The 13030-nt window shown below is 37.1% G+C and overlaps 1 protein-coding gene across 2 annotated transcripts; it reads right to left on the bottom strand.

Moving 5' to 3' along the window:
* Positions 1-209: 209 nt before the first annotated feature.
* On the bottom strand, positions 210-12456 carry MCTS1 (MCTS1 re-initiation and release factor). Of its 2 annotated transcripts, XM_072429563.1 has the most exons (7): positions 12327-12430; positions 9611-9705; positions 7771-7923; positions 5475-5572; positions 3228-3361; positions 1304-1371; positions 210-415 (listed from the first exon to the last, which is right to left on the bottom strand). In XM_072429563.1, exons 2-7 carry the CDS (start codon positions 9652-9654, stop codon positions 334-336), a joined length of 579 nt encoding a protein of 192 aa, XP_072285664.1. In that variant the 5' UTR covers positions 9655-9705; positions 12327-12430; the 3' UTR covers positions 210-333. The 2 variants fall into 2 exon arrangements, with proteins under 2 accessions (XP_072285664.1, XP_072285665.1); XM_072429564.1 differs by lacking the exon at positions 9611-9705 and having other exon boundaries at positions 12327-12456.
* Between the last annotated feature and the right edge of the window lie 574 nt (positions 12457-13030).

The following is a 13030-nucleotide window of genomic DNA, read 5'->3' as shown; positions in this document are numbered from 1 at the left end:
CTATTTTTTCTAGATTTTCCTCCTTTAAAATTGGGTGCGTCTTATATTCCGGAGCGTCTTATACGGCGAAAAATACGGTATTTACATATTAAAGTCATGATATTATTCTTTAAATGGCAAGACACTCTAGTTTTGCAGTTGGTTATTTCTGTTCTTATTTAAAATTGTTGTAAATAATGTAATACAAATAAAAAAAAGGAACACACGTACATGTGCCACATTTATTTTATTAGGCATCATAGAAAGCAAAAATCACATTTAACCACTTCAATAAAAACAGGTTACTTTCAAGTCCACATATGCTTCAAGTGCCCTCAACCAGGATACAGTGCTTCATTTGTAAGTCTTCATGTGCCACAATCCATCATTTAAATAGTGAATATTTTCGATGCCAATGCCTTTATTGACCTTTTCACTGTAAAACAACAAAAAGGTTTAACATCTTTTTAACTACAGTATGGACATATGCTTGCTGTAGTGTAAACACACATGTAAGAAAATACACAGAATAAAAATCACCACCCACATCTGTGTAATAATACAGGCCCGGGGAAAAATGTAAAAATTTGCCATTATAATATAATTATAATTTTTGTATAAAGCTACATATACACATAAGATTTGAGAACCTATTTTATGGCTGTGCACTTGACGGTAGCAATAGGCATCGCTGGAGGATTGTATCGCAGTAGCAACCAGATCTCTTTAAATGAGCAAATATTTAACATAGTGCTGGTCCTGCTTTCTAATATCAAACCCATGTTACCATAACTAAGACAGATCCAATACTCAGGAACATCAGACCCACCTTAAAATATAATGAACAGGACCTGGAGATAAGCAAACCACCTCTAACACAGGACAGTAATTTGTAAAATATAATCATCTGAGTGACATTCAGTTATGTGAGCAGTGGGGGAAGTATTTGTTTTTATTTTTGCAGAAAGAGCTTTTTTTGCACTCTTTAGAGACACATGCAATAATACTTAATGTAACATTGCACTAAATTAAATCATCCCCCTGATTAAAAAGTAGGACTAAAACCATACAAGACCCAGTTCTGCTCAATGTTCTCCAAACACTACCTTGGCTGGAGAAACCTCTGCTTCGGGATATTGTCATATGACCAAATATCTAAAACTACAGTCATAAGACCATAAACATGGCGTAACTGAGCAGCAGTTTCCTCAGCTATGGTGCATACTTTAGATCTTTAGTTAGGTGTCCAATTGACTGATTGTCAGTCAGACTAGTTTTTACACGATTTTGTAAATTTGTAAAAGAACAAACTGTTGACACTTACATGTCATCTGCAGACATCTTCATGACACCAACACACAAAGCATGCTGCTTTCCCTCTGCCATTATTGCCTGATTGCAAATGTCAAGGATAAAATGGAAACAAAGTGATAATGTATAACAAGTCTTACCATTAATTTATAAATTCCAGTCATTCCTAAAATCAGATATGGTCTTAAAGTGGAACTAAACTACAAAAAAAAAAATCATATATGATCTCACTAATGTTTCTATTCGTGATAAGCCGGAATTAGCTTTCTTTCATGCCTCTACTCTTTCAAAGAAAAAATATCACAATTCTTTACTTAAACTTTTGCTTAATGCTGCAAAGGCTTGCATTCCAATTCTTTGGAAACAGACATGTCCTCTGACATTGTCTCAATGGTTTAGTAGAGTGAATGATATTATGTCTACGAAGGCCCTAATCACATTTCAGGATGGGAGAATGAAGAAATTCAGGCATACATGGTTCTATAGGATCCAGTACACCGCTACTCCGGAATATCTGTCGTTAATGCATATTAATAGCGAAGAACTGTATTGACTATTATACTTGACTTTTAATGTCAATGTTTGGGAATTTATTCCATTTTTGTAAATTAGATGTGATAAGAAGGTTAAATGTCCCCCAGCCACAATTTCTGTTTTTCTATTTCTGTTACCATAAGTTTATTGAAAAATGTTTTTCAATAAACTTATAGCTAGTGATCTAGCATTACTCTACATCCCTTTGTGCTAATACAGTTTTGTTTAAGAATGTCATACCAGATTGTATTTTTGTATGTTTTTCTATGGTTCATTCCTTTTGTATATTTTGTACTGGTCGATGAATAAAAAGAAAAAAAAGAGGAACTTTTGAAAATGCTCCCGCACAATTGTGAACAGAATTGTTAGTTGTTTATGCTTTAAACAAATTAAATTTTGTTTTATTCTACCTTATACTGCATTGATAAACTGTGACCATCTTGTTCATTTCTTTTTAGCACCTTTAAAAAAATACATTACGATCAGGTGTGACTGGAGGTGTGAGAATTTAAATCGATCTATAGAAATAGAGCTTTCAAAAGAGCGAAGACATATTTGTCTCACACCTATAGCAAAGGCGACACAATCCATTCCCATTTACCTGACCCCTGGATTGTGATGGATTGTTGCACAACCATGTACAGTTGCTGGGCTGCCACAGGGTACACTTGCCACAGCTACTGTGAATCTGCCCTAGTTAGCATCTTTTGGTCTAAAACCAAAAATACCAAAACAAAACAGTGGGAGGTATTGTGATCTGAGTAATCTTTTATTAACATATAAAAGAAATACATTTAATAATGAAAGAATTATTGAGTTCCTATTTACAAATTAATAAAGAGCAGGAGCTGGACCATTAGCTCACCCATGCACATTATATAGGGAAGGTGTGGCTCTTCCAGTGTAATCATTGAAGTTTTTCAGTCACTTTGACAAGCTTTCCCAAGTGTTATCTGTTAGACCAGGCAGCACGTTTCAAAACCAACCTATCTGCAGGTGACAACTAGGGCAAAAGTTTTGGCAGGGAATGTAAGCCTCGTCACTAGAAATGGTGTGTTGACGTGTGAGAATTTCTGATCACTATAGAGAGAATTCCTCTCACATAAGGCAACAAACGGGCTAAAAAAAAAAAAGAGACACTCTAGCTTTAAAGAGCAGCCAGTGTCCGAACCTGCCATTTATTAAAAAAAAAAAAAAAAAAAAAGTAATATTTATATGACTATATTTTTTTTTTGCTTCTGAAAAGAATAAAGAAAGAACATATTCAAATATTTAGACTTTAAATAAACCCCTGGATATATACAGTCTGTTCCAATAGGACAAAATGTTATGATTTAATACGTTTCACACCATACAACTCCTTATATGTCAGCTCTGTACTATTTTGTTATCTGTAAGGATACAACTACTGTGTCAGATGCTGCTGGATAAAGCTTCGCTCCAGGAGAGGTTAAACCTGGACACATGATATTTGCACCACTTAGAACAAACTTTATAGCTCCTTTATCAACTTGCTGATGTGGAAGAATAAAAGGATCTGAAAAGGAAAACAGAACTCAAAAAATAATGCCCAGGAAAACAGTACATTTGAGTTTTTTATACAAGTCAGGTCACAGTACTGAGGTAACCAGCCATATGTATCAGCAGCATACAAGAAGCACTCCTCTTATGCAGACATTATCCTCAGATTAAATAAATTCACTATGGTTTTTTCCTTTTCCTATATTTTTTTACCCACATGTGTTTGTCCCCTCTGCTTTTAGACAGGTAACACTCTCAGGGTTCAATACTGTGAAACAGATGCATTTGAGCAAGGGATGGTTTCAATAATAGTCAGACCAGTGGTCCTGTCTCAATGGTAGTTCCTTATGAGCTCTTTGTTATCATTGTGACTATTGATGATCTTATCTTGTCTTTTCCTTTAAAGTGTGTTTTACTGTTGAATCTTTATGTTAATACTTTAAACTTTATAAAAAAAATCATTCAAATTTTAAGAGGTTCACTAACCAACAATGTTGCTAGGGCTATTAGTGGTGGTTTATAGGGTGTACTAGGTTTATTAGCATCCAAAGCTGATTAAAAAAATGCCTAAAAAGTATTAATTCAGGTGCATTTTAGACTTATATTGTTACACTAACACTAGACTTAGGATGGGCAGGGGCTCAGACAGTTTAAGGGGACTTTCAATCTTATTGAGCTATCGGCTTTAACAAGAGATGTCACCAAGTCTAATGGAAATGCTTTTCCATCCATGCATTGTGGAAACCTATTAAAAGCACATCAGGTGCATTAGCACATTGCAGTGCCATTTACTGTGAAATGTTAACAAATGAGTTCTGCAAATATTTTTATGTCCGTTCCAGTGCATTGACAGTCTATTAGACTGAATGAGCTGCCTTAACACAACATACGTTAACATACAACTGGTAATACTAAGCACCAGGATGGCAATGTGAATGAGCCTTAACTGCATGATAATTTGCTTACAACAGCAGTGTATATTAATTAACTGACACAGTTATCTTTAAGAACAAAATACTGTTACCTTTTTACATCATTAGTTAGATAATAGAATTGCTGATCTCCTGCAGACTCCTCTACTTACTACTCTTTCTTACTTCATGTTTACATATACTTCAGCAGCTGCATGTCTTTTCTCAGAAGCTAATGTGATAGGGTGACAATACAGGGCGTAACAGGAAATATTTATTGAAATCGGTAAAAAAACATTTGTGTGATCAGCTTACCATCTTTAAGCAATTTGCCACTACATAGTGAGATAATGTGTGTGGATTTATCCGCAGGTTGATGTGTACAGACATTAGTGACAAGTCTGAACTTTGCATGCCACCTATTTTAGACAACTCATGGGAAAGAATAAAGTGTAAATAAACCAAATAAAAAATGTAATATATTGAAGCTTACTAGAGTTCTGATGAGGCATCTGCAAATGTTTCATATTCATACTTTTTAAGGTTTATGACAATTAAGAACTACAGAAGATTTTCTGTAGTCCTCAAATGTAAATGGGAACTATGCTGACAGCAGCCAGCAGAGGGCACAGAAATCTATTAGTTTACAAAATTTCTAGCAGAAAAACAAAATTATTATTATTAATAAACAGGATTTTTTTAGCTTTTAGCAACATATTACACAGCGCTGTACATTAAATGGGGGTTGCAAATGACAGAGATAAACAGACAGTGACACAGGAGGAGGAGAGGACCTTGCTCTGAAGAGCTTACAATCTAGAAGACATAAAATGAAAAATATTCTTTCCTGCCCATTCAACATTTTCTTCACATTTTGAACTAAACTGCAGACGTGCAGCGTATTGTCAGTTTGTGGCACTTGAACACCTGCAGGACTTTTTAGCAATCTGGCCTGGCCATCAAAATGGCTGAAGAAGAAAATCCAAAAGAAGATCAGGCAAAGATAATGGTGAATAAGAGGAAAGAGGTAAGTTCCTTTTTAACAGACCAAAAGGGAACAAACAACAGGAGCTCATTGGGTTTGCAATCTGAGGCATAAAAAAAACTGTATATCCAGTAGAAAATTTTAGTTTCTTGTTTTAAGTAAATATTCGAGGGCTTGTTACGGCATATTAATAAACCCTTTACATGCACATAAATATGGTGATGAAAACTTACATTTGTGAAGCAGTCTCAGTGTTGGATAGAAGGGACCCTCTCGCTGTCTAAAGAATAGTAATTCTCCATTTACAGTTAATATTTCAATATGTTCATGGCTGCAGGAACATAACCAAGTCAAAAAGATCAAGAACTATAATATGGGAACTAAAAAAAAAATAATAACACTCTTTAAATATTCTAATGAGAAATTACTTTAAAATGACCAATTAAACATTCAGTTAAATGCTGTAAAATTTAACAGTACTGTAAGGAATACAAAGGCCACAGAGCATTGAAATCTAATAACCTACAGTAAATATACAAGTATCTAAGTAGTATTTAGTAAATGTAGTGTGGTAAGAGAACACTGTGGGGCAAGCCAGAACTGTAAAAATGTTAAGACCCAATTATCTATTAGGTCTAAATACAATACCAGGGGGTAAGTGCACTTTAAGGGAAAAAAACATATTTTGGAGATTTTGTTTCAAATGTATTATTTCTAGAAAAAAAATATTGAGATTCCAAATAAATTGTTACAAACAAATATAAATAAAAGTATTTTCTACCCATCTTAACACTCCATGCAACATCCATGAAACATATGTGACAAGAAATACTCTTGCCACACTCATATTACTTGTCACATATGTTAAAGAAGAACCAAATTTCCACTTAAAAAATTGGTGATCAGACAGGGTGTACTGCAAAAAAGGAAAGGCAATGTCTCTTCTGCAATAAGCATTCTTACCTGCCTGACTGCTCTCTTCATCCGTCAACATTGCTGGGCTGCCCAGCTTACCCTCCAGTCACCAGGACTGAATGAACTCTTGTACACCTGTGCAAGAGTTACCTCATGCTGACCTGGCCAATCAAGATGGCCAAAGATCGAAACAAGGATGAGAAAAAGAAAATCGTAATAACTCCAAACTAGTGTGAACACAGAATTAACTCATTCCAGTGTCACAATAATTTTATGATGGCTGAAGATTCTGAACCAGTAACAAGACCAGGAAAAGGTGGTCGGGGCTGGCAACAGAGAAGGGCACTTTGCAGGGTAATAGTGCCATGCATACCTGCACTTTATGGCAAAAGGCTTCTGGTAGGGCAATATATTTGTGACATATTTCTGAAATTACCACACAAGGAGAGGGCTCTAAGATTTGGCCACGCCTTGTATATACATATGAGATACTGATCTGAACAGGTATAGCAAAAACTATCATCAGGAAGAGGGTATCAACAAGAAGGATTTTTACAAGCTTACAAGCATTCTAATTGTTATCTAACATGCAGACTCGTTTTTAATTGAAAGGGTCAGTCCAACCACAACTGTATGGAGTGAAATCTTAGGATGTTGCCATTGGACTTTACGTGGGATAAAAGAAAGCAGTTGATGATCCTTTGAGTGATGTCTGACAGAACAACCAGCTCTGGGAGGATTGTTTACATTGCATCACACCCTAATACTCACAAATACCAAAGAGTTAATTCTACTGGGGTCACTCTTTCACTGCTTCAAACAGGAAACAACAAAAGGGTGCTCTATTTTGTTCAAAATCTAAGACAATACTAATAAAGGCGATATTTTATCTTTTTCATTGAACACACTGTGGTTCACCAAAAGAGACTACCTACAACCAATGGGGTCACATCACTCTTAACTGAACAAGAAAGTCGGTGTTATGGATTTTAAACAAATAATCTTGCTTTCCAACATTAATGCTTAAATGACATAATACCAACCTAATCATCAACCACTATCTGAACAAATACATAGATGCGGTGCTAATAACATTCTGTCCTTCTGATGAAGCCTATTAGTGAAATGCGTTAAGGACTGTAAAAGTTATTGTGTATCATTACAAATCATGTGATTACTGAATTGTTTTTGACTGTCATTTTTTGCATTTTGCAAGCATGTATTGTTTTGTGATTCGTTTTTATATTATTGTATAATAAATGGCAACAAATTGTTATTTAACATATATTGTGTTGACATTTTGCACCTTTAAAACCCATGCAAATTTTCCCTGTTTGGGAAAGAAAACCCTTTGGTATTTAAAAAAATTTAAAAAAAAAATCAACACTGGCAGATTCACCCAGGGGAGGGAACAACTAGCACAATTAATTTGTTCTCTCGCTGGGCCAATATGTTGCAAGGTTCAACCAGAGAGATTTCATAGGAAAAGTTCAGTGGTCCTGGTGTCACCAGGGACAAGGCTGCACACCTAATATTACTCTTACATCTCAAACAACCTGGAGATGCAAATTGGTTAAAATAATAAACTTATATTTTACAGAAAAGCCCACTTACCATCGCACTATTTTCACAGGGTCCTTTTTTGGCATAATCTGGTTAAGCCATTGGTCTATCCCAGGAAACTGTTCATTCAGCTGGTTTTTAATGCCTTTTATTACTGAGGTTTTTAACTGAATGCAGTTGGACACATTTTCTTTTTCATCAAATCTGAAAGCACATTGAAAGAAAAATGTTGAATTGCACAAAAAAGTATTTTTACCTGAACAGACACTGTAATATACCCTAATTTATTAGAATAAAATCTAAAGATAAAGTGGAACTCCACTCCAAACTCCTAATTTTGTTTTAAATGCAGTGGGGAAACCTCAGTTCCCATGTGTTTAATATCGGTCAACACAGAAAAAGCGCTTGACTGTGTGAATTTGGTATTTGTACAGGAGATACGTCTCCAAATAGGTATCAGATCAACTATGTTTAACAGGATACAAGCCTTGTATTTGGGACCATATGCAAAAGTGCAGACTAATGGCATTTTATCCGATTTATTTATTATAAAGAACGGCACTGGTCAGGGATGTCCCCTCTAACCCATACTGTGTATTTTGGTAATGGAACATCTGGCTAATGCTATTAGACAAAATGCAGATATCAAGGGTGTACAGATCCAGGAGCATCATTATAAATTGTCTATATTTGCAGATGAACTTTTATTGTATGTTACATCTCCCCATATCTCAATACCAACGCTTATGAAAGAATTTGAACGTTTTGGGGTATTAAGCAACTTCAAGGTGAACTATGACAAAACTGAAGCGCCTAATATCTCTCTGTCATCCAATCTGGCATCAGAATTTCATCCAATGTTGCGGCAATGGCCAAGTTGAATTATAGACGCCTACTCACGCAGACTACATTCATAAAAGGACTTGCAAATATCCTGGCTGGGTCGAGTCAACACGGTGAAAATGGAAATACTCCTGAAAGTATTTTACTATTTCTACACTATGGCGACTCCACCACCAAGATTTTTTTTCCACATCTTACACGCTTGATACACACTTTTATATGGGGTGGGAAAAAGGTGAGAATAAACAAAATGATCCTTTCTCAGAAGAAATCTGAAGGTGGTATAGCTATTTCAGATTTTAAATTGTACTAATTGGCTGCAGTGCTTCATAGAAAAGTGAACTGAGAAATATGGGTGTCTTTGGATGAGATTTTGTCATTGTGTGATTTATCAGTTTTGGCTTGGGTAGAACTATCAGCTTGCATTCTGTCAGCACTTACTCCTCCCACTATATATGCTGTATTGTCCATGTGGGATTCAATAATAAAGCAAGATATTCTATCCTCGAGACCTGGCCCTTTAACACCTCTCTTTATTAATCCTGAGTTTCCCCCAGAATGTAATACATGTAATATCTCTATGTTTCTATCTTGGAACAAGATAGAACATCCATTCATTACTTGCATATTGCAAAACGGTAGGATACCTTTCTTTGGAAGCCTCAAGATTCCTCAAGCACTACGGGGCTAAGACTGGTTGGCATATAAACAACTTCAGGCCTTCTGTACAAAGTTACACCCAATCTCTAAGATAAATAGAACTCCCTTTGTATTTGAACAACTTATTTTACAAAAAGAGAGAGTGACACGTGGAGTGGCTAATATTTACCAAATATTGCTACAAGCTTTCAGGCCCGGTTTACCTCATTTTGTTCATTATTGGGAAAAAGTTATAGGTATATCATTGGACCAAAAACGAATAAACAAATCCTTTCTTCTTAACTCATAAATTTTCCAATCCAGTAAGAACAGGAACAATCATTTAAAATTTTAAGTAGATGGTACCAGTGCCTGATAGACATTCATAGATTTGAACAGACATACTCACCTAACTGCTGGAGATGTAGACATGATCAGGGTTCTATGGCTCATATTTGGAATTTATGTCCTCCTGTCCACTTTTTGGAGGAAGATATTTGACCTCTGTAACAGATTAACAGATTCGAATGTGTACACACACCCTACTATTGTGCTTTTACACATCTTACCCGGTTCTTTTAAATGTATCAAGAAAGATCTGTTACATCACTTTATTACAGCAGGGCAGAGAGTGATTGCTAGGCACTGGGGTACTACCCTTCCCCCTTCTATGGTAGAATTTCTGGTCGAGATCAATGATATTCAACCATGGAATCACAAATTGCATGAGAAGAAAACAGAAGTGCTGCCCATTCCTCTTTGGACATTTGGGTATGCTAAAAGAATTCTCTAGAAATCCAATCTTTCCTCAGCTAAATAAGGTCCTCCATTAGAGCCATACATTTTTAAATTTTAATATTGTGATTGGTTATATGACTACCTGAGTAATGGATGTATTTGGGTAAATATTTAGGGTAAGTGATGTCTGTATATTGTTTGCTGAAAATTAATATCTAGGACAATGCATTTAGGAGTACTCTGTTTTGGAATAGTAGGTATCAGCAAAGCTACTGAAGAAAGTATTCTTGTTAAGTTAAACTTTCTGTGACTGAACATAGCCTTGTTGATACTGTTTCTATGAGCAAGAAACGCATGTATAACATTGTAATATTACCTGATGGCTGTATTTGTTGTATTTACGGTGCTATTTTCCCCATATACCCCTTCCCTCCCTTTTTCTCTTCTGTCTCACTCCCTTTGTTTTTATAAAAACTTAATAAACATCATTATACATAAATGCAGTGGGAAATATAACTTTGTCCAGGTTGTCACTGATGTCTATGTAACTTATATTTATTAATTAGATAAATAAGATCTCAGACCAAGCTCTGCTGTGAGAAGCTAATGAAGTGTAAATACCAAGTTAAATAACACTTAAACCAGAGTTCTCTTGTATAAATGGTTATGCACTCAGGTGTTATTGTTAAAATTTATACTACATCTCTAAATATAGAACTGTAAAGGTTGCACTGTGTTAGCAGTGCTCAAACCAGAAATTTTTGTAAGCTGGGTGGGAAGAAATTCTAGGTGGGTGGAAGTCCCTGAATTGTGACCCAACTCATCAGTAACCACCCAAAAACAGCCGGGTAGTTGCCGAAAAGTGCCGGGTGGTGCGTCCAGCTAAAAGGGTCTGGGGAGAACACTGGTTAGTAGCACACCAGAGAGTCCAGTTGCTCCTCTTGTACTGAGCTCTAGTCAACAATGTCATCCAGGAAACATAAAGGTTGTTGGAGCACCACACAGAGGGAAAGAACTGAACAACTGGAAGACACAAAGCAATGCGAGCTGTCTAAGAGCAGTGCCCTGGACGGTTCTCCTGGGCTGCTGACACAGGGTAGCTTTTACAGAATACACACCTGACTACATAACAAATCACATGTGAATTCATTATTGCTTTAAATAGGAACTAAACCTATTAAGTACAGTGTTCTCCCCAGATATTTTTCATCTGGGTGGGAGAAGCTGTAGGTGGGTGGTCAAAAAGTGAACGGGCAACACATGACAAATTTACTGTTGCCATTGGAATTTAGTAAGCCTGATAATTCGGTCACCACCACCCTATTCTTTGTTTCAGCTTTGTAATGCCAACCCTCTTAGTATGTTTCAGTTATCCATTGTTTTTGTATTATGCCCCTGTAATATGACCCACCTTTTCAGCAACCATCCAAAAACAGCTGGTGGTTACTAAAAAATGCAGGGTGGTGCGCCCGGCTAAAAAGGGACTGGGCAATAAAGAATTTTAAGACAATCATTTTTTAAGGCAGAATGGACAGGCGATGTCCATTCTGCAATATAACAGACTTATCTGCCTGATCGCAATTTTTTCTGCAATATACACTGGGCATACGTGGAGGGACCATTCTGGCCTGGTCAATCAAGATTAACAAAGATCCTGAACCTAAAAGAGGGGCAGGTGAGGATGGCATGCTAGTTTGTGTTTTGGCAGAACTTCTAGTCAGACTTCCTTTCTATGTTACTGACAAGCAGACGCTCCTCCCTTATTTGTCCTGATGATTACTTAATCAAAAAATTATGGGAAACCCAGCATTGTGAGTTAAAGTTACAATAGTGGATAAGAGAAAATCCTCACGGACACCTGAGATTTTCTCTCATTTCCTGTTTCATCTTTGGAGCAGGAAGTAAAGAGAAATCTCCCTAGTGTAGTGCTGACAGTAAAAATAACATGGGTGGGTTACTGCTCTGAGCAAAACTAAAAACAATATTTTCAATGTTGCAATTATAATGAATACAGAGCTGCTTTAATTTGAATCTATTATTCTTGCCTTGTAAGATAATGTCACATTGCCTGCCCTATAAAATGTTTTCTGCTCCCTCAATGCAAATGAATATAGCTACAAATGGGGAATAACCAGGTTCAATCCAGCTGACCTAACCACACATGGTGACAACATGCAGAATCTGTACATGATCAGCACTCTGACAATGCAAAGCCATCATTGTATATTGGGAAAACATTCAGTAATAGACATCCTGGGCACACGAGGGACCACAACTAACATCAGCACAATAATCCATTGTCGGTGACACCTTGACAACCTTGGGCTTTGGCACACGTAGATGCACATGTAGATGCACATGGGGCCCGTCACCTCTTAAGTACTCACTTTTTGAACATGATTTGATGTCCAAGGGCCTTTAGGCTTATTGAACGGAAGCAGCTAATTCCGATCCAGTAGAAAGCCCTGGAAGTGACGGCAACCAGAGAACCGGAAGTGGGCGGGGCTTTGCGGATCAAACAACTGCAGTGAGAGGCAGGGAAAATAGTCTATCAGTCTCCACACGCAACAAAACAGATATGTGTCTGTGTGATGTTTATAATATAAACTGTCAGGTTAATTCTGCTGTGTCATACCTTTAATTTAGGGCGCACTGGTAGTTAGGTAGGGGGATATAAGGGAGACATGATGGGGCACTGACAGATAGGTGATGGGGTGCACTCCTATTGTTCTGAGGTAATATGGGGGCTGGAGGAGGGGGGACAACGCGTTCCACAGAATGTCTGGAGGAGGAGGGACAATGCTTTCCACAGAATGTCTGGGGGGAGACAATGTGCTCCACAGAATGTCTGGAGGGGGGAAACGCGCTCCATAGAATGTCTGGAGGGGTGGGACAACACGCTCCACAAAATGTCTGGGGGGGTGGGACAACGCGCTCCACAAAATGTCTGGGGGGGACAACACGCTCCACAGAATGTCTGGAGGGGGGGGAGGGACAATGCACTCCACAGAATGACGGAGGGTAATACTATAGTTTTGAGGTGATATTGGGGGTTAAGGAGGTAAGGAGGGAGATAGGGTGCACTCTTATT

The sequence above is a fragment of the Pyxicephalus adspersus genome, chromosome Z (genome assembly GCF_032062135.1).
Source record: "Pyxicephalus adspersus chromosome Z, UCB_Pads_2.0, whole genome shotgun sequence".
NCBI lineage: Eukaryota > Metazoa > Chordata > Amphibia > Anura > Pyxicephalidae > Pyxicephalus > Pyxicephalus adspersus.
Note: the sequence above shows the minus strand (reverse complement) of the source record. Positions and strands in the feature narration are given on the sequence as shown.

Coding starts and splice junctions, on each gene's coding strand:
- MCTS1 (XM_072429563.1), bottom strand. CDS start 9,654: ATGAGCCATAGAACCCTGATCATGTCTACATCTCCAGCAGTTAG. Junction 5,573..7,770: donor CCTGTGAAAATAGTGCGATG/GTAAGTGGGCTT, acceptor ATGTTCCTGCAG/CCATGAACATATTGAAATAT. Junction 416..1,303: donor AAGATGTCTGCAGATGACAT/GTAAGTGTCAAC, acceptor GTTGTTTTACAG/TGAAAAGGTCAATAAAGGCA.